Source organism: Rhincodon typus, chromosome 10 (assembly GCF_021869965.1).
Source record: "Rhincodon typus isolate 14 chromosome 10, sRhiTyp1.1, whole genome shotgun sequence".
Lineage (NCBI taxonomy): Eukaryota > Metazoa > Chordata > Chondrichthyes > Orectolobiformes > Rhincodontidae > Rhincodon > Rhincodon typus.
This window is the reverse complement of record NC_063341.1, coordinates 54,534,350-54,557,607: the sequence shown is the minus strand read 5'-3', so window position 1 is coordinate 54,557,607 and position 23,258 is coordinate 54,534,350. Positions and strand designations below refer to the sequence as shown.

Here is a 23,258-nt window from a genome sequence, read left to right as displayed (position 1 = left end):
GCTGATGAGTGTCAATGCACTTCACCAGGTTACAATAAAAATGAAGAAAACAGGATCAATTCTATTTCACACATATTTTTACTTGGTGTATGCACATTACAGATTCCTGTTGTATAAATTTGTGATATTGGCAATTCTAACAGCAAACCAACTCAAGACTTCTTCAAAGATTAAGACTTACGGAATAATTCTTTACATTTTAAAGAAATTGGAACAATGAAATGTTAGTTTTCAGTGTTTACACTTTCTCTATTCTATTATGCCAAATTGACTGACCAATTTTGCAGACTTGCTTATCTACTAAATTGCTAAAATTTAATGATATGAGACATATCTAACGCCCAAAACACTCAATAAGAATTCCGCCTTACCTGCCGGAGAGTTCTATCTCCATTCTCTGTAGCAGGGCTGCCATCTGACCCATTACTACTCCCAGATTGCTCCTTCTCATTCAGAAGGGCTGTAGCATAGGCTAATGTATCCTGCAACAAAATATGATAAATCATTGGGTTGGTTGTCTTAGGGTTATCTTGTGGCATTTAAATGTAGACTTTCCACACTGCCTTGACATCTTGTTTTGGTCAAGACTGAATATTAATGTTAAGAAATACAAAGTAAATACAAAGAAATATAAAGGTATGCTATGCAGCAGAATTTGTATTTATATCTAGTCTTTCAGATGGATAATAAAGTCAGCTTTTCAAAGGAGAAGAGAAAGAAAAAAAATCAGTATACATCAGAATTATCACTTTGATCTGGTTGCAGTACACTTACTTAGCTGGACAGTTCCAAGTTTCAACTGATGTCTAGGATTTGGACACTGAAGGAATGCCACACTGTCAAATGCCACCTTTTTATTCATCAACTGGCTATTGCATTTGGCAACATATCTTCAAAAAATTACTTGATTGTGAAATACTTTGCATAGCCCCTAGGAGTGGATAGACACTAACTGCTAGCATTTCCTTCCTTTTGAGAGTAGAGTGTTACAACCAATTTCCGATTGCTTAAATAATTTTGACTCTAAGTTGCTTTTGTGATACTCTCCCTCCAATACCCCCAAAACATTTCTCTTGCCAAAAGCCAAGGGGAGAAATGGAGGTTATTCACAGCATTTTTACAAGGGCACCACTACTTGTCTTTCTGAAATTTCTACCTAAGACTGATCCATTGTTTCCTTGTAGTCTAATTGCTGCTATACGAACCAAAGAAGTTGAAATACCTGTGCTGAAATTGTGCGCTGAAATGTCTTTGCTGTTGAAGTTTCATTTGATATGTTGCTCTGTGGGGCCCAGTAATGTTCCGACATCTAAACAGAAGATTAAAAAAAAAAGACATTAGCAGTTTCATTAGCAGAACTCAAGTTGCATTAGTCTTAGAGAACAAGACTAATTCCAGAGATGACTGATCTTTAAGAATTGCTGTAATGTTTTAAGGTGCTTCCACATGGAACCCAGTCAGGACCTTAACAGATTTTAGGTTAAAAAACAGCTTTGAAGAATCAGGTTACTTGTTGATCTCATTGAAACTCTGGCTTTTGAAAACAGCATGTTTCCCGCAATGTTTGGATGCTACAAATCATATTTTTCCAGATGTATTATATTTGAAAAATTGTGGCATCAATGCTACTTTTACATAGTTAAATAGTATGCAAACTACTTGCATAGTTAAATAATGATGATTACAATCTGTGTTCCTTTCTGATATTAAACATTGGTAGATTGCAACTGGTCTCAAAAAGGGTAAATACATTGCTGTCAGTCCTCACCTTCTTTTGTAACCATTGCACAGCCCAGCTCCAGTGGTGAGGATGTTCCCGAAAATAATCCTTAGCAGCTGCACATCTATTGAAAGGGAAATGAGTACTCATTGCTTTTGGCTCATTTTGGAAGAAGGGAAGAATTTTCAAAACATCTAGATTAGGCAAACAAGATGACATATTGCTTTGAGACTCAAATCCACACCTGAATCGTGTAAGTTAGTGTTTTCAGCTGTCTCGGCAATATTCTTCGTCATTCCCTAGTCTTTGCCTCTCTACATACTTTTCTACGGTTCTTTACGGCTAGTCTGTGGATTACCTCTCAAGCCGCTCACAAGTTCTCTTTTCCCCCCTCTACAGTGAATCACCTTTAGTCATTGTCCAACTTTAAAGTCAACAATTTGCCCACAAATAACCAGCAAAATCAATGCTCACGTTTCCGAATCAATCTTAAATTTTAAGCTGGAGTACTTACTTTTGAGCTAATAGGACCAAGAATTTGATACACTGGTAGCAGCGACTGCTGTCAACATTGTTGCTCTGATGCATCAAGGCTGCAGAGAGAGAACATTAATGATTTCAATCTAGATCTCAGGCAGAGTGGCAGAACATATGAGACAAGGTCAAGCTACAGATGGTCTACACAAAACACCAGTTGGTGCAGTTAATCTAAACCACCCATTAGCTGTGCATACAATAGAGGGTGGTACCATTGGATTTGGATTTGAAAATAGAGGCAGATGAATGTGGGTCAGTTCTCTGAAAGTATTTTTTTAAAACCTGGTCAGGAAGTGATTTAGCACACTGACCTATGTGCATCAATTCCAAAAAAAGTCAAGTGCCTGAGAGAACTCCTGTAGTGTTAATGGATAGAATGTTTATACTGCTGAGAAGAGGACAGAGAATCACTTGTTTTAATTTTGACTTCAGAAGGTTCAAGGTTTCAGTTCTGAGGAATCAGAAGCTAGAATGTTTTTTCTCAGCAGGAGAATCAAGCTTTTAATTCAGGGGAACCGAAGTGTTTTAGATTTGTGGAGTTTCTCAGTCAGGACAGCTTTGATAAAAATCCTCAAGCAGTCAGAATTGAGAACAGTTTGGGCAATCAGATTTATGAATGATTTATGCCAGGGGGCTGCGAAAAGAATTGCAAAACTGCCTCTAAGGTCTAGAGATAGGAACTGGGAGCAGTCAATTAAGTAAAGAAGAGCTGAGACAGGAATAGACTTACTCTGGAATTTAATATTTACAAAAGTGTAGTGTTGGGAAATAGTTAGAAACTTTGTTTTGCTGTTTGTGTTAAGATCGTTTTGACTTTCATATATATTTATAATGTATTATGCATTGCTTTGATTTTTTTCTCTAGTGTATTAAACATGTTGCTGCTAAAGAATATCTGCAACATGGTTTGAATATGTATCAGTGATTAACCTCCATGGTAATCAGCTGCAAAAATTAATGACGTGATCTATGAAGCCAGTCGTGCCATTAGCTGGGCTCATAACAATATGCAAATACATGCATACAGAGCAAGAGGAGGAGGATAGGAAACAATACACAACTCGGATGTTGAAAAATATTCAATGATTTACCTACTTATGGCTTAATGGGTAAATGCAGTCCAGAGTCTTTCATAATTGGAAGGCTGAGGTTCAATCCACGGTACATATTAAGCTAGGTGATCTTAGCTGGAATGGTGGAAGTATAAATGGCTTAAACTAACCCAGGAAAAGGGCAGGCGTAATAAAACAGTTTTCCAATAAAGCAATTTAAAAAATGCATATGTAAACTTTGGGCTTGATTGTGTTGTCAGACAATCTGGCAATGCTTATTGTATATGGCACAACACTGAAACAGGCCTGGTCAAAGTTAGACTTGACATCCTGTGTGATAGTGACCATGGTGTGTCATACTTCCTCCAGGTTTTGACGACAACATCATCCTGCAATTGTCCAGCTGGGTTGAAATGCCTTGCTTGGTTTCAAGTCCTAGTTAACTATGTGCAGCAACAAGATCTCCAAACTATTTTCTTCCCAGTTTGTTACTTCTGGATTACCCTCAATCACCCTTCCTGTCTTCATCATTTACATGCTGCTCTCCAGCCACATTACAAAAACGTAGATCAACTTCCACACACACCTTGACATTTATCTCTATCGGCCCTGGTATCTGTTTAGTCGGATTGTTTATCTATAATCTATCTGATACTGGCTGAGAAAGAATTTCCTGGTGCTAAACATGGGGAAGATTGAAGGTGATGTTTTAGCCTTTGCAATAAAATTTTCAAATTTGATAATGACTCAATTTCCCTGACCAGCAATCATCTCAGGATGAATTAATTTGGCTGCCCTTAGATAAGCTATTAAATCCAAATTAAGTTTCTGACCCCAAAGTTTCTTGCGTCTTCATGCATCTCCACATTCCATTAAGCCAGACTTGGCTCAACCTTCGTTGTTACCTTTGTCCATGCCTTTGTCACCTTCTTACATGGCCGTACCAATGCTCTCGGCTCGTATTCCATCCTCGGTAAACATGGTCTCATCCAAAGCAATGCTATCTGTATTCCTTTATGGGTCCAATTTAAAATATTGATTTTTATGCCTAAAAGACTTTACAGCCTTGGCCCTCCAGATGTTAGGCCAGGTACAGCTTAAAAGCCTCCTAACCAATGAAATACAAATCTAGCCTCTTAATCATCTATCCTTCCATTTGACCAATCACTGGAGGATGTGCTTTTACCTAATGGCTGCAGGCTCCAAAATTCCTTTCAAAAATTCATGCAGCTCTCCAGCTTCCTTTTGTTCTTTAAGAACCAGCTTTTATATCTAGCTTGTTGACTCAGATCAAAATCTGCTGTTAGCCAAGTACACCCCTAGGAAGCATCTTAAGATGTACTTCTTTGTTAAAAATGCTATACAAGTGAAAATTGAGGTTGCTACTAGAGACATATATGGGGCATAAACCAATAACAATGGCACTGAAGAGTTGTCAGTGTTACAGAATGGCACCCACAAAAAGTAACATTTAGCACAAGGATTGATCAGGGTGACAGAATTGAAGACAAGTACGAAAGTTGTACCTAGCAGCCCTTTTTCTGATTCGAAGGCAAACTTCAGGCGACGAGATTGCAATGGATCTTCAATGACCTTGATAAAAGTTGAAAGGGGAAAAACAGAATCTGTTATCAATGAACACTTTCTTAATATTGACTCCTTGCCACAGATTAGGTGGGGTCCTCATGCAGACTGCCAGTTGGCCATCTAAAAATTAAAAGTTACTTTTTGTACTGTCAACAAGCCAGCCTGCTATTGGTTATTCAGGCCATTACAAAAATAAAGCCACAATTTGTGCTTTGACAACAGCAATTAATTTCTTTTGAAACAATTTTTTTCCTCCATGTGTTAATGCTATCCTTTCTTTCGTTTCAATTCTTCCTTCCCAGGTAGCCTGCTCCAAACCCTGTCAATGCTACTTCGAAATAACAAGTATAAACTAAATAAGGGTTTCACTTTCGTAAAGATAGTTTTGGGAAGGTTGTAGGACCAGGTCAAGTCTTTTCTACAACTGCCTGCACTTAAGGCTGATATTTTTGGTGTGCAGTTAGTTCCGTGATTGAACACAGAAAGAAGAACTTTATCATCAGTAATAGAAGGAACATGAAGCTCACTCCGACCACTGGCATTTTCACAACTGCTTTTAACACCAAGGAATCATTCCCACTCTAACCTATGCATTTCTTCCTTCTTTGCACTGAAATCTATAAATGGCAATGATAAGAATAATCACTCACTTACCAGAATTTCATGCAGTAACTGGAAAATGTTCTTCAGTTCATGAGGTGGAGCTGTCTCCAACTGACTCTGTCGAAAAGGAAATCGGTACAGTAGGCATAGTTTAAAATGTCAAGGAAGACTGAAACCTGATAATTCGCCAGTGACTTTTATTTTCAAGCATTATAATAAGCTCCTAATAAACATAGTGAAGTAGGTTAATTAGCAATCTGCTCAAGTACTAAAATTTTAATCCATTCGAATTCTAACACGTGGGTAAGTAGTTATGACACGGTGAGAACATGGTACTTTAATCTCCAACAATGAAGACGAAAGTTTGCGTATATATAGAATCATAATCAGTCGAAGTTAAGTCATGAAAATTTATGACATGAACATACGGTCATTTGGCACCTCATGGCTGCTTCGCCTTTCAATAAGGTCACAGCTGATCAGACCATTCTTTGTTTCCACCTAACCTAATAATGTTTGATTCCCTTCACTAACGAGAATCAATCTCCTCTGTCTTATAAATATTCAATGACTTCATTTCCATTGCCTTCTGAGGCAGAGTTCTAAAGTCTCACAAAAGTCAGAGAAAAAGATTTCCTCATTTTTGTTCTGAAAGAGTGACCTTGAACTTTCAAACAATGCTCCCTAATTGTGAACTAGCTCAAACAACTTCTCCACATCCACGTTGTCAAGACTGTTCAGGATCTTGTATATTTCAATCAGTTTATCCCTAGCTCTTAAAATTCAGTGGAAACAAGCGCAGTCTGTCCAACCTTTCCTCGTTTCACAACCTGCTCATTTCAAGTATCAATCCAGTAAACCTTCTTCTGATAATGCAGAATAAATAGGAATCCACAACACAAAATACAGTTGGGCAGAATCACGTGGGTAGCTACCCAGGCTTAACTCATTATCCAGTGGTAGCAGTCTGCCTAAATTAGGAGGACACGGGATTAAGTGCTACTCCAGAGATAAGCACATAATTTAGGGTGATACTTCAGTCCAGTGTTGAAGGAACACAAGACAAAGGTTAAATAGAGCTATGTCTAGCCCGTTTTGGATTGTAAAATATCCCAAGGCATTTCTCATGGTGCCCTGACAAATAATTACCCTGAAACAAACATCACTAAAGAAACTTCGATGCTTATTCTTAGTTAACAGACACACTATTTCAAAACCCTGCCAATTGTCCATTGTTATTGCCACTTGTCTATTGCAAGAGAAATCACCATGTACATTCTGGTCCAATGTAGAGTACTTTCGCTGCCATGTTACGTGATTTAAAGATAAGATAAAATGCTCTTTCCAAACACTTGTCATTTACCTTAATTATCTGTAGGACTTGCACCAAGGAGAAGTGCTCATTGCAGAAACAGCAATAAGTCACCATATCAGAGATGACTGACAAAGATCCCGTCAGCTCTCGCATAGCATACATAACCTGAAACAGCATCAAAGCACCAGTTAATTGAACAGTTTGAATATCCTTCCAACTTACTACAAAATTACACGTAACAATATCTTATATTTCCTTTTCCTGTATCATGAATTTTAGCATTCCCTTTGCTCCATTGTCAAGAAATTTGCACTTTACAGTTGGAAAAGCATGAAAGTCCTCGTGAACATCACACTGTATCAAGGATTTAAGATGATGCACATCCCGAATAATACGAATTTCAATTTGTTGATTTGATTTTCATCGTTTATGTGTGCGTTCTCCCTCAACATTTTTAGTTATACATGTACTAGCCAATTTAAATATCAGTTAACTTCCATACAGTGCCCTATCGTAAAACACAGCCTGCATTAATTCCTTAAGTGAATAAAATAAATACCTCAAGCAGGTAGGCCTGTCCTTCAGGTCTGAAGAGTGTTTCCACATCTTGATGCAAAGGTACCTGTGGGGATGGCGTATGCCATTTATATGGTCCAGGATCTTGAACAGAAAACAAAGATTTTATCTTCAAATATAAATCCAGTAGTTCTCAAATCTAAAGCATACAGCAAGTAAAAAGCAGAATAACTTATTTTTAACGAAGAATATGGCCTCACTATTGAATTACCCATATTTGAAACAGTTGTCACTTATCTTAGAAAAGCAAAGCATTGGCATTAGTAGAAACTAACACTGCATTTACGATTTCTGGTTTTAAGTCTTCAGTTTAGTTAATCAGGAAAAAAAACTCTGGGCAGAATCTCCATAAACCGGGATAGGAACAAATTGAAGTCAGTCTCCTTTGGTTACTTCCAATGACTCCCCAGAAACTGGCCCAGATAGTAGGTATTTTAACTACCCCTCCCCTGCTTAAAGTACAGATGATGGTACAAAATTATCTACAATTGAACAAAGCAAATGAAAAGTTAGCAATAAATTTAAAAAAAACTTCATTGAGGAAATAAGTGAATATTAAGAACATTTCATGCACCATATGGATTACCAACCATATTGGCAGTCAGTTACTTAGTTGACTTGCTGAATAATGGTCTTCATTCTATCCTCATCGGCTCATTTCACTAAATCTCAGAGTATCTTAATTCCTTCCCTGTCATCTTTTCCTTATTTTTGAACACAATAATTAACACATACATGGAAGTGCAAAGACCTACAGAGATCCACAATATTTTTGACTTTTTTTGATAATTTGTTGACGGTGAACACACATGCTCGAAAAGAATGAAATCTCAACTCACCAACAGTCATCAGAGATGAAATGTCAGTGTGTAGGACTAGTGATGCCAAAGTGATATGGAGATACCAGAATTCTCTGGCCTGCGCTGAGCTCCAGCGCCGATTCTGACAGAAAAAGATATGTATTTATCTTCAGTAAAAGCAACTGAAAATGATTAATACTAGCACATATAGTTTTCTTTAGATAAGAGAGTAAAATATTAACTATGACAAGAACAAAAAACTATGGATGCTGGAAGCCTAAAAGACAAACAAACAGATACTAGAGAAATTTAGCAGTGCTCAGGATTAGTTTGAAACATTAACTCTACTTCTATTTTGAGATGCATTTTCCATAAACAAAAACTAAAAGTCTTAGAATTCTTCTACTTCAGTCAAGGTTACAAAACATAATTAGGTAAACGCAGTAAAGTTTTGCCATTGATCCACTGAATACAAGGCTCAAAAAAGGGACATGTGAAAAGTGGGCAATTATCATACGACTAGGTTGATTACACTAGTGATTACTTGACAGGCTAACTTAAGGACTACCACTTAGAAACATAATGAAGGCTGGATAACTTTATTGAAGCATCAAAAAAGCATCTTATACTTACCTGATTGTTCTGCCTTGATGGGCCCAAAAGAAAACAAAGCATGTGTTTGAATGCAGAGTGTTTGAATAGTAGCTGGCATGCCTTGAAACCCTAAGTGACAAGAAAGCAACTGAGCACTTCAAACATCACAAACAGTTCAATCTACTCAATAGTTCCACAGTTCAAATAAGTGAAACAATCTCTAAATCATCCAGGAGTCAGAATTACATGCTAAAAGTCACAAGAATTAGATGGAAATCCATTACGTCCCTTCAAAGGGGTAAGTTCAAGAGAAAAAACCCTGTAATTTGTAGCTTTAGTTCCCTTTTCTCTGTATATGTTGCTTACATGGACCTAACTAATAACACATTTGACATGAAAAAACAAAAGTATGTTGGGGAAGGAGGCAAGAAGGAAGGGAATTAAATAAAAACTTTTACTTATGAAATTGTCAATATCCTAAAGGTACCCAAACATTATGGATCAAAGTTTACTTTAAAAAACGCCTGATTTCTAGCTGAAAGTTTTATTTATTCATTCACAGAATGTGGGAGTCGCTGGCTAGGCCAGTATTTATTGCCCATCCGCAGAGAGCAGTTCGGAGTCAACCACATTTCTGAGAGTCTGGAGTCACATGTAGCCAGACCAGATAAAGATGGCAGTCTACTTCCCTGAATTACATTAGTAAACCAGATGTGTTTTCCAACAACTGACAATGGTTTCATGGTCATCATCAGACTCTTAATTCCAGATTTTACTTTAATCTTGTATGTTGTAATAATATGCTCAATAAGTTACAAAACGAAACTTGATTTATCATAAGCAAACTGAAGTTACATTCCAACTAGGTGAAATGATAATCAAACTATTCCACAATGGCTAGATTTGCCTTTGTGGATATAAATTCTCCAATACTGAAAACCTAACATTATATCACAAGTTTGTGTACTCTCCAGGTAGCACAATTAAAATATACCATCTACATACTATACCTTCTGTACAAAGTTGTTGAAGAGGATGAAGTACTGGGAGCAATTTTTGCAATTCTCAGCTACATCCTTGTCAAGTAAAGAAAGCAGCACATCCAACAACTGGTCCAATCCTCTGAGCTGAAGTAACAAACAATCTTTTTAAGAACTTTCAAACAACTTAATAATCAAAACAGACACTGTGTTGTTAAAAATGGGTGAACATGTTGCTTGGAAAGGATCAAGAGATTACACTCTTGGTTATATTATGTTCCACAGTACTACTTTGATTTCTTACGGAGCATGCAATAAAGGTACGTTGAAATCAATTAACATGGTGGCATTAAGGGCTCTTGAGGCACAGTGGAAGTGTCTCTACCTCTGCACTAGAAGGCCCAGGTTGAAGTCCCACCTGTTCAGAGGCATGTCATGTCTGACCAGTTTGATTGAAAATATCTAAAGGTAGTCTTCCTTCCAATATCTGGGTCTTGGCGAGGGCCGGTTCAATAATGATAAGGAACCATAAAAATGTAGGTAAATTCGATCATAGCGCAAACTTAAAAGGCTTTGTATTTTACCGCATGAAGCATTTGGAATAAGCTAGACAAACTGATGGTGCAAATCGAGGTAAATGAATATGATCTCATAGCCATTACAGAAACATGGTTACAAGGAGATCAAATCTGGGAACTCTAAATTTGGGGAAACTTGACCTTTCGGAGAGACAAGAAGGATGGAAAAGGGGGTGGGTAGTTCTTTTAATAAAAAAATGAAATGAAGACAATTGCGAGAGATGATCTAGGCTAGGATGATGTAGAGTCCATTTGGGTGGAAGTAAAAAAACAAGGGAAAGAAGTTCTAAGGGTCACCGGACCCAAAACGTTAACTCTGATTTTTTTCTTCACTGATGTTGCCAGACCTGCTAAAACTTTTCCAGCAACTTCTGTTTTGTTGTTGTTGTGGGAAGACGACTATGGTAGGAGTAGTGTATAGACTCCCAAACAGAAGCCATTTTGTCGGAAGGGTTTTAAACCAAATAATAGGAGCATTTAAAAAGAGGAGAACAATAATTATGGGTGACTTTAATCTTCATGTTGATTGGATTAATCAAGTTGGAAAGGTAGTTAGAACAACAAATGCATAGACTGCATTAGGGATAGTTTCCAAGAGCAACATATGCCATGGAGCCAACCAGAGAGCACTACCTTGGATCTGGTAATGTGTAATAAGGCAGGTTTAGTAAATGACCCCAGAGTATAAGATCCCCTAGGAAGTAGTGATGATAGAATTTAACATTCAGTCTGAGTGTGAGAAAACCTGGGTCATATAAAACCATGTATAACTTAAATAAAGGGAACTACAATGAAATAACGATAGAGTTAGTTACAGTGAACTGGGCAGATAGCTCAGCAGGAATGACAGTAAGCAAGCGGTGGCAGACATTTAAGGAGGCAATTTATGATTCTTAGCAAAAATAACTCTAGTAAGGAGCAAAGATTCTAAGAGAAGGAAATAAACATAGCTAAGAAAAAAGAATTTAAGGACAGCATTAAGTTGAAAGAAAAAAAACACAAAGGAGGCTAAAAAGTCAATGATAACCCCAAAGACTGGGATAAATTCAGAATCCAGCAAAGGAGGACCAAAATGATAAATAAAGTCAGAGAAAATATACTAGCTTGGAATATAAAAACTGGCAATAAGAGCTTCTTTAAATATGTAAAAAGGAAGAGAGAGGTCAAAGTGGACATAGGCCCCTTAGAAAATGAAACTGGGGAAATGATTATGGGATCAAGGAAATGGCAGGGGAATTAAACAAAATTTTGCATCAGTCTTTATGGTGGAAGATACTTTGAACATCCCTCTAATACTAAAGAATATGGAGGAAGAATTAAGTACAGTAAACTTTTTATTAACGCATCTACGGGACCAGGAGTGTGCCGGTTGATCAAATATTCTGGATAATCAATTGATCCACATAATCAATGTAAAAACACACTATAAGTAATAGAAACATAATGTAGGGGGTATACACATCACTGTTATACTTTATTTACTGGATAAATCACTTAAAAAATGCAAATTTGTTTTAAATAAAATTGACTGGCAAAGAGCCTCCTCACTCTCATCTGACTACTCAGACACTGTGATAGAATGCAGTATTTAAGGAGAAATTGACTTGAAATTGAAACAAAAGTTGATATTTCATGCAGCCTTTTAATTGAACAAGTATAGTTATAATGGGGTAAATAAATTAAAAACGATAATAACCGGAAAGAATAACACAGCAAACCTTGTGTATTTGAGATACATAATTTTTGCCAGTTTATCAATAGAACCGGATCATTAGATGCTGGATAAAACAAAGTTTGTTAATCATCACTAGAGAAGTAGCATTAGACAAACTAATGGGGTTAAAGGCAAATAAGTTCTCAGCCCTGACAGCTTGCATCCTAGGATCCAAAAAGAATTGGCTACACAGATAGTGGATGCATTGCTTGTAATTTTCTAAAAATCATTGGATTATGGAGAATAGGGGATTGTAAAACTGCTAGTTCAACATCCCTATTCAAAAAGGGAGGGAGGCAAAAAGCAGGCATCTATAGGTTGATTGGCCTAACATCTATTGTTGGAAAAGTATTGGATTCAATTTATTAAGGAAGTAATAGTAGAACATTTGGGAAATCATAATCTAATCAAGCAGAGTCAGCATGGCTTACTAGAGTTTTTTGAGGAAGTCTCAACTTGAGTGGATACAGGGGACCCAGTGGATGTTCTGGGAAAGGGTCACCGGATTCGAACTGTTAACTGATTTCTCTCCACAGATGCTGCCAGACCTGCTGAGCTTTTCTAGCAATTTCTGTATTTGACCCAGTAGATATGTTGTACTTGGATTTCCAGAAGGTGTTCGACAAGTTACCTCACAAGAAGTTAAGTCATAAGAGCCCATAGTGTTGGAGGTGGTATTTGACATGGATAGAGAATTGGCTCACGGACAGGAAATAGTAAATGGGGATAAGGGGTTCATTTTCAGGTTGGTGTCCTCTGAGCAGTGGGGTTCCACAGGGATCAGTGTTGGGACTACAACTATTTACAATATATATCTATTAATGCCTTAGAGGAAGGAAATAAATATACTATCAACAATTTTGCAGATGACACAAAAATAGGAGGAAAAGCAGGCTGTGATGTGTACAAGAGATTTTCAGAGACATATAGTTTAGTTGAGTAAGTGGGCAGAAAGTTGACAAATGGAGTATAATGTGAGAAAATACCAAGCTGTTCATTTTGGAAGAGAGAACAAAAGAATAGATTATTTAAATGGAGAACAACCGCAGAAAGATGCAACCGGTAATCAGAAAGGCCAATAGAAGGTTGGCCCTTATTTCAAGGGCAGCTGAAATATAAGAGTAGGGAAGTCTTACTGCAACTGTACAAGATGCTGGTGAGACCACATCTCGAGTACTGTGAGCAGTTTTGATCCCCTTATTTAAGGAAAAATATTATTTTATTGGTGGCAGTTCAGAAAAGGTTCACTAGGAAAATTCATAACATGGATGGATTGTCTTGTGAGCAAAGGCTAAACAGGTTGGGACTCTGCTCGCTGGAGTTTAGAAGAATGAGGGGAGACCTCATATAGGATTCTTAAGGGGCTTGACAGGGTAAATGCTGACAGGATGTTTCCCCTCATGGGAGAGTTAAGGACCAGAAAACATAGTCTCAGAATAAAGTAGTGCCAATTTAAGACTGAGATGAGGAGGAATTTCTTCTCAGAGGGTTGAGGGTCTTTAGAATTTCTTGCCACAGAGAACTATGTGGGTAGAGTCCTTATGTATATTTAAGGCTGAGATAGATAAGATTCTTGATCAGTAGGGGAATCAAGGGTCACAGGGCAAAATGCCAGGAAGTAGATATAAGGAATGTCAAATCAGCTATGATCCTATTGAATGGCAGAGCAGGCTTGAGGGGTTGAATGGCTTACTCGTGTCCCTATTTCTTATGGACTTATAACTTAGGCACACAGAAGTGGAAATTGATTTGCATTAATCTATTTTTAAAAAGTGTATATCAGAAGCAATGTACACAAGTTTCTGTCTTCCATATCTTGTAGCTAATCAGAAACAATGGCATGGCTATCGCTTTATTAATCTTCGCTGTTTTCAGGTGTACCTAATGGCTGTTGATATCAATCTTGATCAAGTTACAATATTCAAAGTAGCGTCTTGCACCTAGCTTTGAACATTTTCAAAAATGCTTGAAGAACCACGTGGAACTTATTCTCTGCCTAACTTTTCCACTTCTACAGCAATCTAAACAGCAATACCTGAGATATTTAATTAACGATGGGCATTTTTCTTTTAAAAGCATTTCCTTTTGAGGTATATGGATGAGCAGGAGTACTCCCTTTACTCAACAAGTGTACTGTGGGTCCCTCTGGCCTTTACTTGGCCCATGGACGTGTCACTGCTCCAAAGAATTAGAGCTTCCAAAGTCAGCATTATGCAGTGTGAATCTTATGTTTCTTTGTTACTATTGTTCACTTGCTCAGCAGTGAAAACTATCAATCCCTATTTAATCACAGTAATATGCAACTTTTATTAAGCCCTTTATATCAGCCTCCTGTTTCCATTCATCACAGTGCTACTGTCACAACAAGCTTGGCAAAAGATGTTGTCCTCCACACCCTCACTAACTGCACACACCCCTTTCTTCCTGTTTTGCATGCACCAACAGGATCCCAAATTTCAGACCACTGAACAGATGCCCTTCCTTCCAATACTGGCCACCACTACCTCCCAAACTTAGTGACTACTATTTGCCAATCTTATTTTCTCTCCCAAACCTCCCTCTCCTTGACCTCCAGTCCTCGTAAGGCTTTTTGTCTATTGATCCCCAATCTCAATCTCTCAATATCTCACACACTACCTATCCATTGACTGGAATGAGGATAAGGAGAGGTTGTGACACATAGAAAAGCACAGCTTTGTCTGTTGGAAGCCTTCCTCAGGAAACTCTGACTCTCAAACACAGTAGAGGTGTGGAGTGCATTAAACTTTTCTGCCAGCAATATGTTTAGCATCCTTGTTGTAGTTGGCTTTATTTTCCAACCCTGATGGACAAATTTTTTTGCAGACATTTAAGGCATTATGAGGCCAACTAAATGGAATTTTATCCCGCAAGCAACCTTGACCCGAGAATATGGGCGCTGGCACAGGCCACGACAGGGAAAGTTTTTCCCATTTATCAGCACTGATACTAATGTTAAAGATATTTTTTAAAAAATTGTAATTTACTACAATTTCCAATGCTTTTCTTCAGGTATTACTTACAGATGACAAATCATTAGTTACAGTAAAGACAAAAGAGACTAAATTAAAATGTACACTTTTATTATTTTCCACCATTATTCATTTTAATAAGTGGTTCATTCCTTATCTGAATTGTTAAGAAATTAGTCAGTAACAGAGGTTTTGGACTTACTAAACTAAAATAAACATTCTGCAAACATTCAGCTAATTTAGAGATCTATAACATGGCCTGCTCACAGTTCTCCACGACACAGACATATGCACATTAGCTACTTTTAACTAAATTAAAAGCAGACATTCCACATGTGTAATTTACTAACCTTTTCCTGATAAAGCAAGGCACTCTCCAGGGTTTTTTCTAGGATGGTAGCAACAGTTATTCGAACCTCCCGGACAGAACACTCCAGAAGAAAAATCCTGGTGTGCGCACGCAGGGAAAAACAAAGTGGACTTTGTTATGTAATTTCCTACTTCCCTCTCCCCATTTCCCTTCAAACTATACTATTCCCAAACAAAGTGAGTGCTGGGGTTATGGGGGAAGGAAAATGTAAAAGAAGAGTTCAGAGGAGAAGCAGGGAAAAATAGGAATGTGCAGAGAGTAGGAGAAATTTCTCCTTTTAAAATAACCTATACTAATGTACTTTGTGTTTTTCATTTAAAAAAGGGCAATAGGACCAGGAGGAAAGGTTCTGATAAATCAGATGCATTGAAAATTTAAGCTGGAACATAATGGGCAGCAGCACACACAGTGGGGAGAAGTAGGATATTAATGCAAGAAGGTGGCAGCTATGACTAAATAAAACTTTCCACCTTGCTCAATCTCATCTGTTTTACTCTGTCTCCACCTCCCTCATATTGCTTTCGACATTTTGGACACACTAAGTTTATAATTGGGAAGGAAATTAAGAATTTCTAAAATACTTTTGAATCTGTGGCTGGTAGATGGAGAGTAACATTAGAAGGAATTTCACTTCACTGACTTAACAAGTCCCATAATCAGATCCACACAGTGTTATTTTCAATTGTAAAGCTATTAGAATGCTGTGATCAGTGCTTTTAATACAAGCTAGACAGATTCAGTTTGAAGCAGTTAAGATTGCTCATCTGAAGTTTTGTTTAAGTTATATTGTTGGTGCAGGGTAAAAGGAGATTTAATTATGCTATTACAAATCTGGGATGTCATGGGTCAAAAGTATCACAATTTTTGTCCTTGAGGATCACTCCGGTAAGCACCATGGAGTACAACGTTTAGGGAACTGCACATAAAATTTGATTGCATCCCATTTGCTTACACGTATATCTACCTTTGCTGCTATTCCCTGAATCAGGAACACTTACGCTCCTGGTTGTAGAGAAGTTAAAAATGCAGTAGTTCAAAAGTAGGAAGAAACTAGGGATTGAAAATGTCAATCAAACCAAGCTAAGAATGCTTTCTCATGTTTCATTTGATAACATGTCTTAGCCTGTCTGCACAATTATAAATCCTGTCTCCACCCCTTCCTGAAAGAGTACAATCTTGAGCATAGGTGGGCTGATGTCAGCCCATCGTTATGCTGCACACCAATCAGCCAATCACAAAGATGAACATTTTCAAGGATGATCTCCAATCAAAGATTTTTACTGTTAGACAATTAGATTGGCGAGTGTTGACGTTCACATTTAAATCCACAAAGCAGAAACAAACATTAAGCCAAAGTCAAAATGATCACACTCCTTTACACAGACATTTCCTGACTTCACAAAGTTTCTTTACAAAACATATGTTGACTGCAAATAAGTCAATTTGGAATAATGCATCCACAATCCCATTCTCTACGAAACATGTAACTGAATAATCTTCACTTAATACATCCAGAAGTAATTAATTTGTTGGTATTTAAATATTAATTAGATCATATTCAGTACAAAGAGATGAAAATGATAAATTTTACCATATTTAAAGGTAAATTTAATTAGGGCTCCTTTAAGTGTGGTAACAATGTCCAAGGAACATCTAAGTAATGGCTTTTGCTACTAATACTAAAATAAAGTTCCTGAATCATTACTGATCCTGATTGAGATTAACAAATTTATAGATAATAATCACTGACACTAAGGCTTTAATTTTGCTTGCAATTCTTAGCATATTCCTCTAAATTGTTGTCAAATCCTCAATTATTAGAAACATCTAAATACTAGAAATAGCAAGATTATGAATCTATCCTCCCAAAAATACTTGTATTAGCATCATGCAAACTTAAACAAAAGCCTTAGAACTTGATAAGACAAACTAACTTGGAAGCAAAATGATTTTAAAATGATTTGTCATGCAGCCACTGACAACCTATAACTTCAAGACACTGCTTTTCTCAAGGAATTAATTCTATGGTCTTCCTTAATTTGTTTTCATAGTCACTCAAAAAGAATGAGCAGCTTTATCAAAATTCCAAGCCTGTTCTTTGTAGACTTACTTTATTAATTCTCGTCCCTCACATCCAATCAGGAATTCAATCAGCCACTGGCATGCCTCACAACTATTTGAAAGCAACCTTTCAATGAGGGTAATCCATTCTCCTGTGTCCACCCTGTAGTTGAAAAAAAAATCCCAAATTGTTGAAAGGTTCAACATGTGAAATAATTGATAATTAAACACAACTGTAAACAGATAGTCCAAAACTAGCACAATACATGAAAGGGCAAATGTAGCGCCTTCCAGTTTATGTAAAAACAAGAGGAGCCATACACAAAACCAAATGCAAAGTGTTTCTAAAGACTTCAAATGTCTTATGTGAGGAATAGAAAGTCAATTTAATGGAAACATTTCTCAATAATTCCTTAGCTAAACAATGCAAGGAACACACTTGGAGATCTAGTAAACATCCAAACTGAAAGCAGATAATGGTGTTGGAACATGACTGATATGCAAAATATAGATCTCTTATGCCATTTACAAATGACCGTGCAACTTAGATGATTTAACACCTCGAGATAATTTCTTTCAACCTTTGGAGGACATGAATTAGAAGTTTATAAGGATTTTAGGAAGAATTTTAAAATTCAACAATTGGCTATCGTTTGGAATAATTCCCTCAACAGTAGGGTAGTAAAAGTAAAAATAAAAACAGAAAATGCTGAAGATATTGTAGTCAGCAGGGCAGACAACATCTGCATACATACTAGGTCAAAAACCAGGAACTCTTTTCCTAACAGGATCGTGGAAATATATCACAGATTGCACCAGTTCAAGACAACAGCTCACCAACAACCTTCTCAAGAACAAATCCGGGTGGGCAACAAATTGCCAGCGATACTCATACCCCATGAAAGAATTTTCAAAATGGACTATTCCAGGTCATAATGTACTTCATTTTCTCCAAATATTTCAGATTTCTAGCACTTGCAACTATTCAAAATGCAACTGAATGCTGCGAAACCCTGGAAGGGCAGGGGATTGTTGTGTTGAGTTCTAATACACTGAATCATCTTTTCACATTCCTGACTATTTACTGCCTGCCTGTTAGATGCAAACTTTCTAGAACTGGAAGAATCATATATAGAGATTTTCTTCACCTGCCCTGAAAGCCATTTGTATGTCTAATCAAAGCCCAAATATTAAATCACAAGAAAACCATAAGTAACTGAAATTACTCCCACCAACAATTTACCTCTTATAGTACAGGACTAATAATACAGCACAAACTGGACAGCCACAATGGAAGAGTCTGAGACTGCCACACTATCTGTCACATCTCTGTCTGAGGGCATACAAGTTGAGTAGAGGTGGTGTTTGAAGAGTAAGGGGTGAAGTATAATCCTTTTCTCTATAAAATTTTGGTCCCCTTACTTAAAGAGGGATGTAGTTGCATTGGAAGAAGTGCAGAGGAGGTTCACTATGTTGATTCCAGAGGTGAAGTATGTGTCTTATGAAAAGAGTGAGCAATTTAGGCCTATATTCTCTGGAGTTTGGAAAAAAAATCTAACTGATATATATAGGATGAAAAAAAAAAGCAGATAGGCTGAACATACAGAGGATGTTTCCTCACATCGGTGTCTTGTTCTAGATTACCCATAGTTTTAGGATAAGGGATAGCAGATTTGAAACAGATGAAGAACAATTATCTCTCACACACAGTCATGAATCTGTGGAATTCACTATCCCAGAGTGCGATGGATACTGGAATATTGAGTAAGTGTAAGGAGGAGATAGATTTTTAATTAGTTACGGGTTGAAGGATTATGGAGAATATGCATGAAGATGGAGTTGAAGTCAAGATGGGATTGTATTAAATGGCAGAGCAGGCTCGAGGGTCTGAATTGCAGTCTCCTGACCCTAGATCTTATACTTTTATCGAAATTTCAATTTTTTGTTGGAGGAGGTTGAGCGCTCAACTTGAAGTGGTGAAATCAAGGATGAAATGTCCTTAGCTACTTATAATTCATATTAAAGACTTACGATGAAGCGACCAAGAGTAATCCATCCAAGTTTGCAGACAGTGCAAAACTTGGTGGGAACAGCAAACTGTGGAAACAAATGTGCTGTAAAGGGCTTAAATTAAAGAAGTGGGCAACAATTAGAACAATTTGAAGTTACTCATAACAGGAGGAAGAACAGAAAAGCAGACTATTTTTAAAAGGGTTTGTAACTTGCAAATGTTGATGTTCAAAGAACTTGGGTGCACTTGTATAAGGAACACAAATTTTACATGCAGGTACAGCAACCAATTAGGAAGACAAATCGAATGTGCACCCTTATTACAAGGGATATGGAGTATAAGAAAATGTCTTGCTTGTAGAAGGTGGGATCACACCTACTTTATGTAGTTTTGATCGCCATAATTAAGCAAGGATTAACTTGCATTGGAAGCAGTACAGTGAAGGTTCATGAGATTAGTTCCTGGAATGAATGAGAGAAGAGAGGTTGGTGTAGCAGTATTACTGCTACTCTAGTAATATAGAGACCCACCTGATGTTCTGGGGACTCAAATTTAAGTCAATTTGAATGTATTAATGTTAAAAGTATACTGAGGAGGATGAAACCATTGTCAACTGGCGCAAAAACCTAACTGGTTTCCAAGTATCGCTTAGGAAAGATTTACCATCCTTACCTGGCCTGGCCTATATCTCACTCCAGACCCATACAAATATGATTGATGCTTAACTGCCCTCTGAAATGGCAAGCCACTCAGTTGCATCATATCAATAAAAGTCTAAAAAAAAAAATCAGACGGACCACTGGCATCGACCTAGGCTCCAGCAACCATAACAGCAAACTTTGCGTTATCAATCCTGCAAAATCTTCCTCATTAACATCTGAGGCCTAGTCTCAAAATTGGGAGAACTATTAGACAGAATAGTCCAGCAGCAATCTGACAGTCATACTCATGGAATAATACCTCACAACGTCACAGATACCACCAACTAACCTTGGATATGTACCATCCCAGCGGCCGGACAGATCCAGTCAGAGTTATGGCACAGTCAGGAGGAAGTTGGCCTGGAGTGCTGAGCACTATCTCTGGACCTCATGAAATCTCATGGTATCAAATCAAACGTGGGCAAGGAAACTTCTTCTGCTTCCTGGAACCGCAATCCCTTTATCAGCTAATCAGTACTCCTCCATGTTGAACACCATTGGAGAAAGCATGAATGTGGCAAGGACACAGGATGTATTACAGGTGGAGGAATTTCAGTCAATCACCAGGACTGGCTTGGCAGGACCACTACTGACCAAACTGGTTGAGTCCTAAAGGCCACAGCCACTAGATTAGATCTGTGGCAAATGATGAAGTAACTAACAAAAGGGAAGAACATATTTGACTTCATCCTCACCAATTGCCTGCCAGAGATACATCTGTCCATGACAATATCATTAAGAGTAAACACCTCAGTATTTGTGGGATGGACTACCAGAGAAAGTGGTGGATGCAGCTACACTTACAGTTACAATGTTTAAAAGACATTTGAATAAGTACATGAATAAGAAATGTTTGGAGGGACATGGACCATGCACAGGCAGGTGGGACAAGTTCAGTTTGGGGTTATGGTCGGCATGGATTGGTTAGTCCAAAAGGTCTGTTTCCATGCCATATGACTCTACTTCTCTCTCTAGGTGTAGCCTCATCTTCAATTTGAGGATACTCTCTCCATTGTGTTATGTGGCACTTCCACTGAGCTAAAACAGATTAAGCAAATCTAGCAGCTCAAGATTCAGAATCCATGAGGCACTTGGGTCATCTTCAGCAGACCTGTATTCAAACACAATCAATAGCCTCATAGCTCACCATATCACCCACTCTACTATTACCATCAAGCCAGGGATCAATCTGGCTCAAAGAAAAGTGCAAGAGGGCATGCCAACAGTTGCATACCTAAAAAATGGAGGTGTCACACAGGGCTACTTGTGTGCCAAATAGCATAAGCAGCGTGTGATAAGACAGTTAAGCTATTCCACAACCAACGGATCAGATTTAAGCTCTGAAGTCCTGCCACATCCAGTTACAAATGGTATTGGATAATTGAACAACACATTGCCGTGGCTCCACAAATACCCCCAATCAATGAAGAGGAAGCCCAGCTCATCAATGCAAAAGGCAAGGCTGAAGCATTTTTGACAATCTTCAGCCAGAGTTGCCGATAGGATGATGCATTTCAACCTCCAAGGTTTGCAGCAAAGATGTCTGTCTTCAATAGTTGAAGAAAGCAGCTCACCAGCACACACTCAAGGGCCACTATGCATGGTTCAGTCAGCCAAGCCCACATCCCATGAATAAAGTTTTAAAATAGGCTGTTCTACAACATGGCACAGAATAAAGTGAGTTTACGCTTTCAAACTAAGAATGAGACATAATCTTGCTGATGGGGAAATTTGTGGAGCCTTCTCCACTGAGCTGTTTAATTGTCCAATACCATCCATAACTGGATGTGGCCGGACTTCACAACTTACATCTGATCCATTAGTTGTGGAATAGCTTAATCCTATCTATCACATGCTGCTTATGCTATTTGGCTTGACAGCATAGGCATAGATTGTTCCCACTGGCCAGGGGCACCCAGGTCAGAGAGGCATAGCTGAGCTAGACAAGGCTTTCTATAGGAATCAAGAAAATTGGACAGCAGGTGTGAAATTAGAGTTGCAGCAGTAGGTCATCTATGATCTTTAATAATGCTGCTCCAGTCTGGATGGGTCATTTGGTCTATTACTGCTGGTATTTCATACATTCTTACTTTGGAGTTCTCACAGAGCAAATACATATACTTAAGGGCATGAAGCATGTTGTTGAGCTAAACTGTTAAATTTTCCTAGCCTTCCATAAAATTATGAACAAAAATTCTCAAACATTGTGGTCTGAGCTGCCTACACGTATCTCCAAGGGATGTATACTAGTTCAATACTGAATGTGGCAGGAAAAGTTTGGGCTAGCTTTCAAACCAGAAAAATTAGGACAGCAGGGCATCGATTCAAATTAGTTAAAACTGATATCAAAAAGATCTTAAGTATTTATTCAGAGAGTGATAAAGCTTGGAATGATCTGCCAGATAAGCAACTACAAATACAGCAGCATGTCTTTTTTTAATGTGTTCAAGAAATTAAAAAAACAAATTCAAGAGAGACTAAAATTTGTTTTCCTTTTGACACACTTTTAAAAATAGTTTAAACAATTGCGATGCTGATGGCAAGATCAGACCTGTTGATCAAAAACAATTCTACAACTGTCAGACTTGTGTGTGAATTGCATAATCGAGATAGCTCCAGTTCCACAGACCACGCATGAACATAGATTTCAGAGTATGATCACTCTGGGGACAGAGAAACATAAAATGGAGCTCTCGTATAATTTACCAACGCGGCATTGATTCGTACAGAGCAGGAGGTCTCAAGTTCTATCTTCCATCTGAGTAAGCTAGTAGAACATAGGAGAGCCATAACTAGCCACAACATCCTGAAATGACAGCAAGTAAAACACTGATCCCTTCTGCGGACAAACACTGGATGAGGCCAAGAAACAGACATCTTCTGTCTGCCGAAGCTGTAACACCTGCCTATTTACCTCCTCCTTCCCCAGTATCCAAGGGCCCAAATATACCTTCACACAATCTAGTCTACTGCATTTGCTGCTCACAAAGTAGTTTCCTCTACACTGGGGAAATAAAGTGTAGACTGGGTGACTGCTCCGCAGAATATCTACGCTCCATCCGCAAAAAA

The 23,258-nt window shown here is 37.9% G+C and overlaps 1 protein-coding gene across 2 annotated transcripts in view; it reads right to left on the bottom strand.

Annotated features, from left to right (window-relative positions):
- Nucleotides 1-23,258, bottom strand: part of usp24 (ubiquitin specific peptidase 24) — a 229,715-nt gene that overhangs the window by 9,334 nt on the left and 197,123 nt on the right. For both annotated transcript variants that reach the window (XM_048602450.1, XM_048602451.1), the window contains exons 54-66: nucleotides 17,527-17,640; nucleotides 15,397-15,493; nucleotides 9,795-9,911; nucleotides 8,824-8,913; nucleotides 8,230-8,332; nucleotides 7,374-7,474; nucleotides 6,863-6,979; nucleotides 5,551-5,616; nucleotides 4,836-4,902; nucleotides 2,235-2,313; nucleotides 1,769-1,844; nucleotides 1,223-1,309; nucleotides 372-482 (exon numbers count right to left, since the gene is read on the bottom strand). In XM_048602450.1, the coding sequence (XP_048458407.1) occupies nucleotides 372-482; nucleotides 1,223-1,309; nucleotides 1,769-1,844; nucleotides 2,235-2,313; nucleotides 4,836-4,902; nucleotides 5,551-5,616; nucleotides 6,863-6,979; nucleotides 7,374-7,474; nucleotides 8,230-8,332; nucleotides 8,824-8,913; nucleotides 9,795-9,911; nucleotides 15,397-15,493; nucleotides 17,527-17,640 (1,225 nt within the window). The remainder of the gene's footprint in view (nucleotides 1-371; nucleotides 483-1,222; nucleotides 1,310-1,768; nucleotides 1,845-2,234; nucleotides 2,314-4,835; nucleotides 4,903-5,550; nucleotides 5,617-6,862; nucleotides 6,980-7,373; nucleotides 7,475-8,229; nucleotides 8,333-8,823; nucleotides 8,914-9,794; nucleotides 9,912-15,396; nucleotides 15,494-17,526; nucleotides 17,641-23,258) is intronic.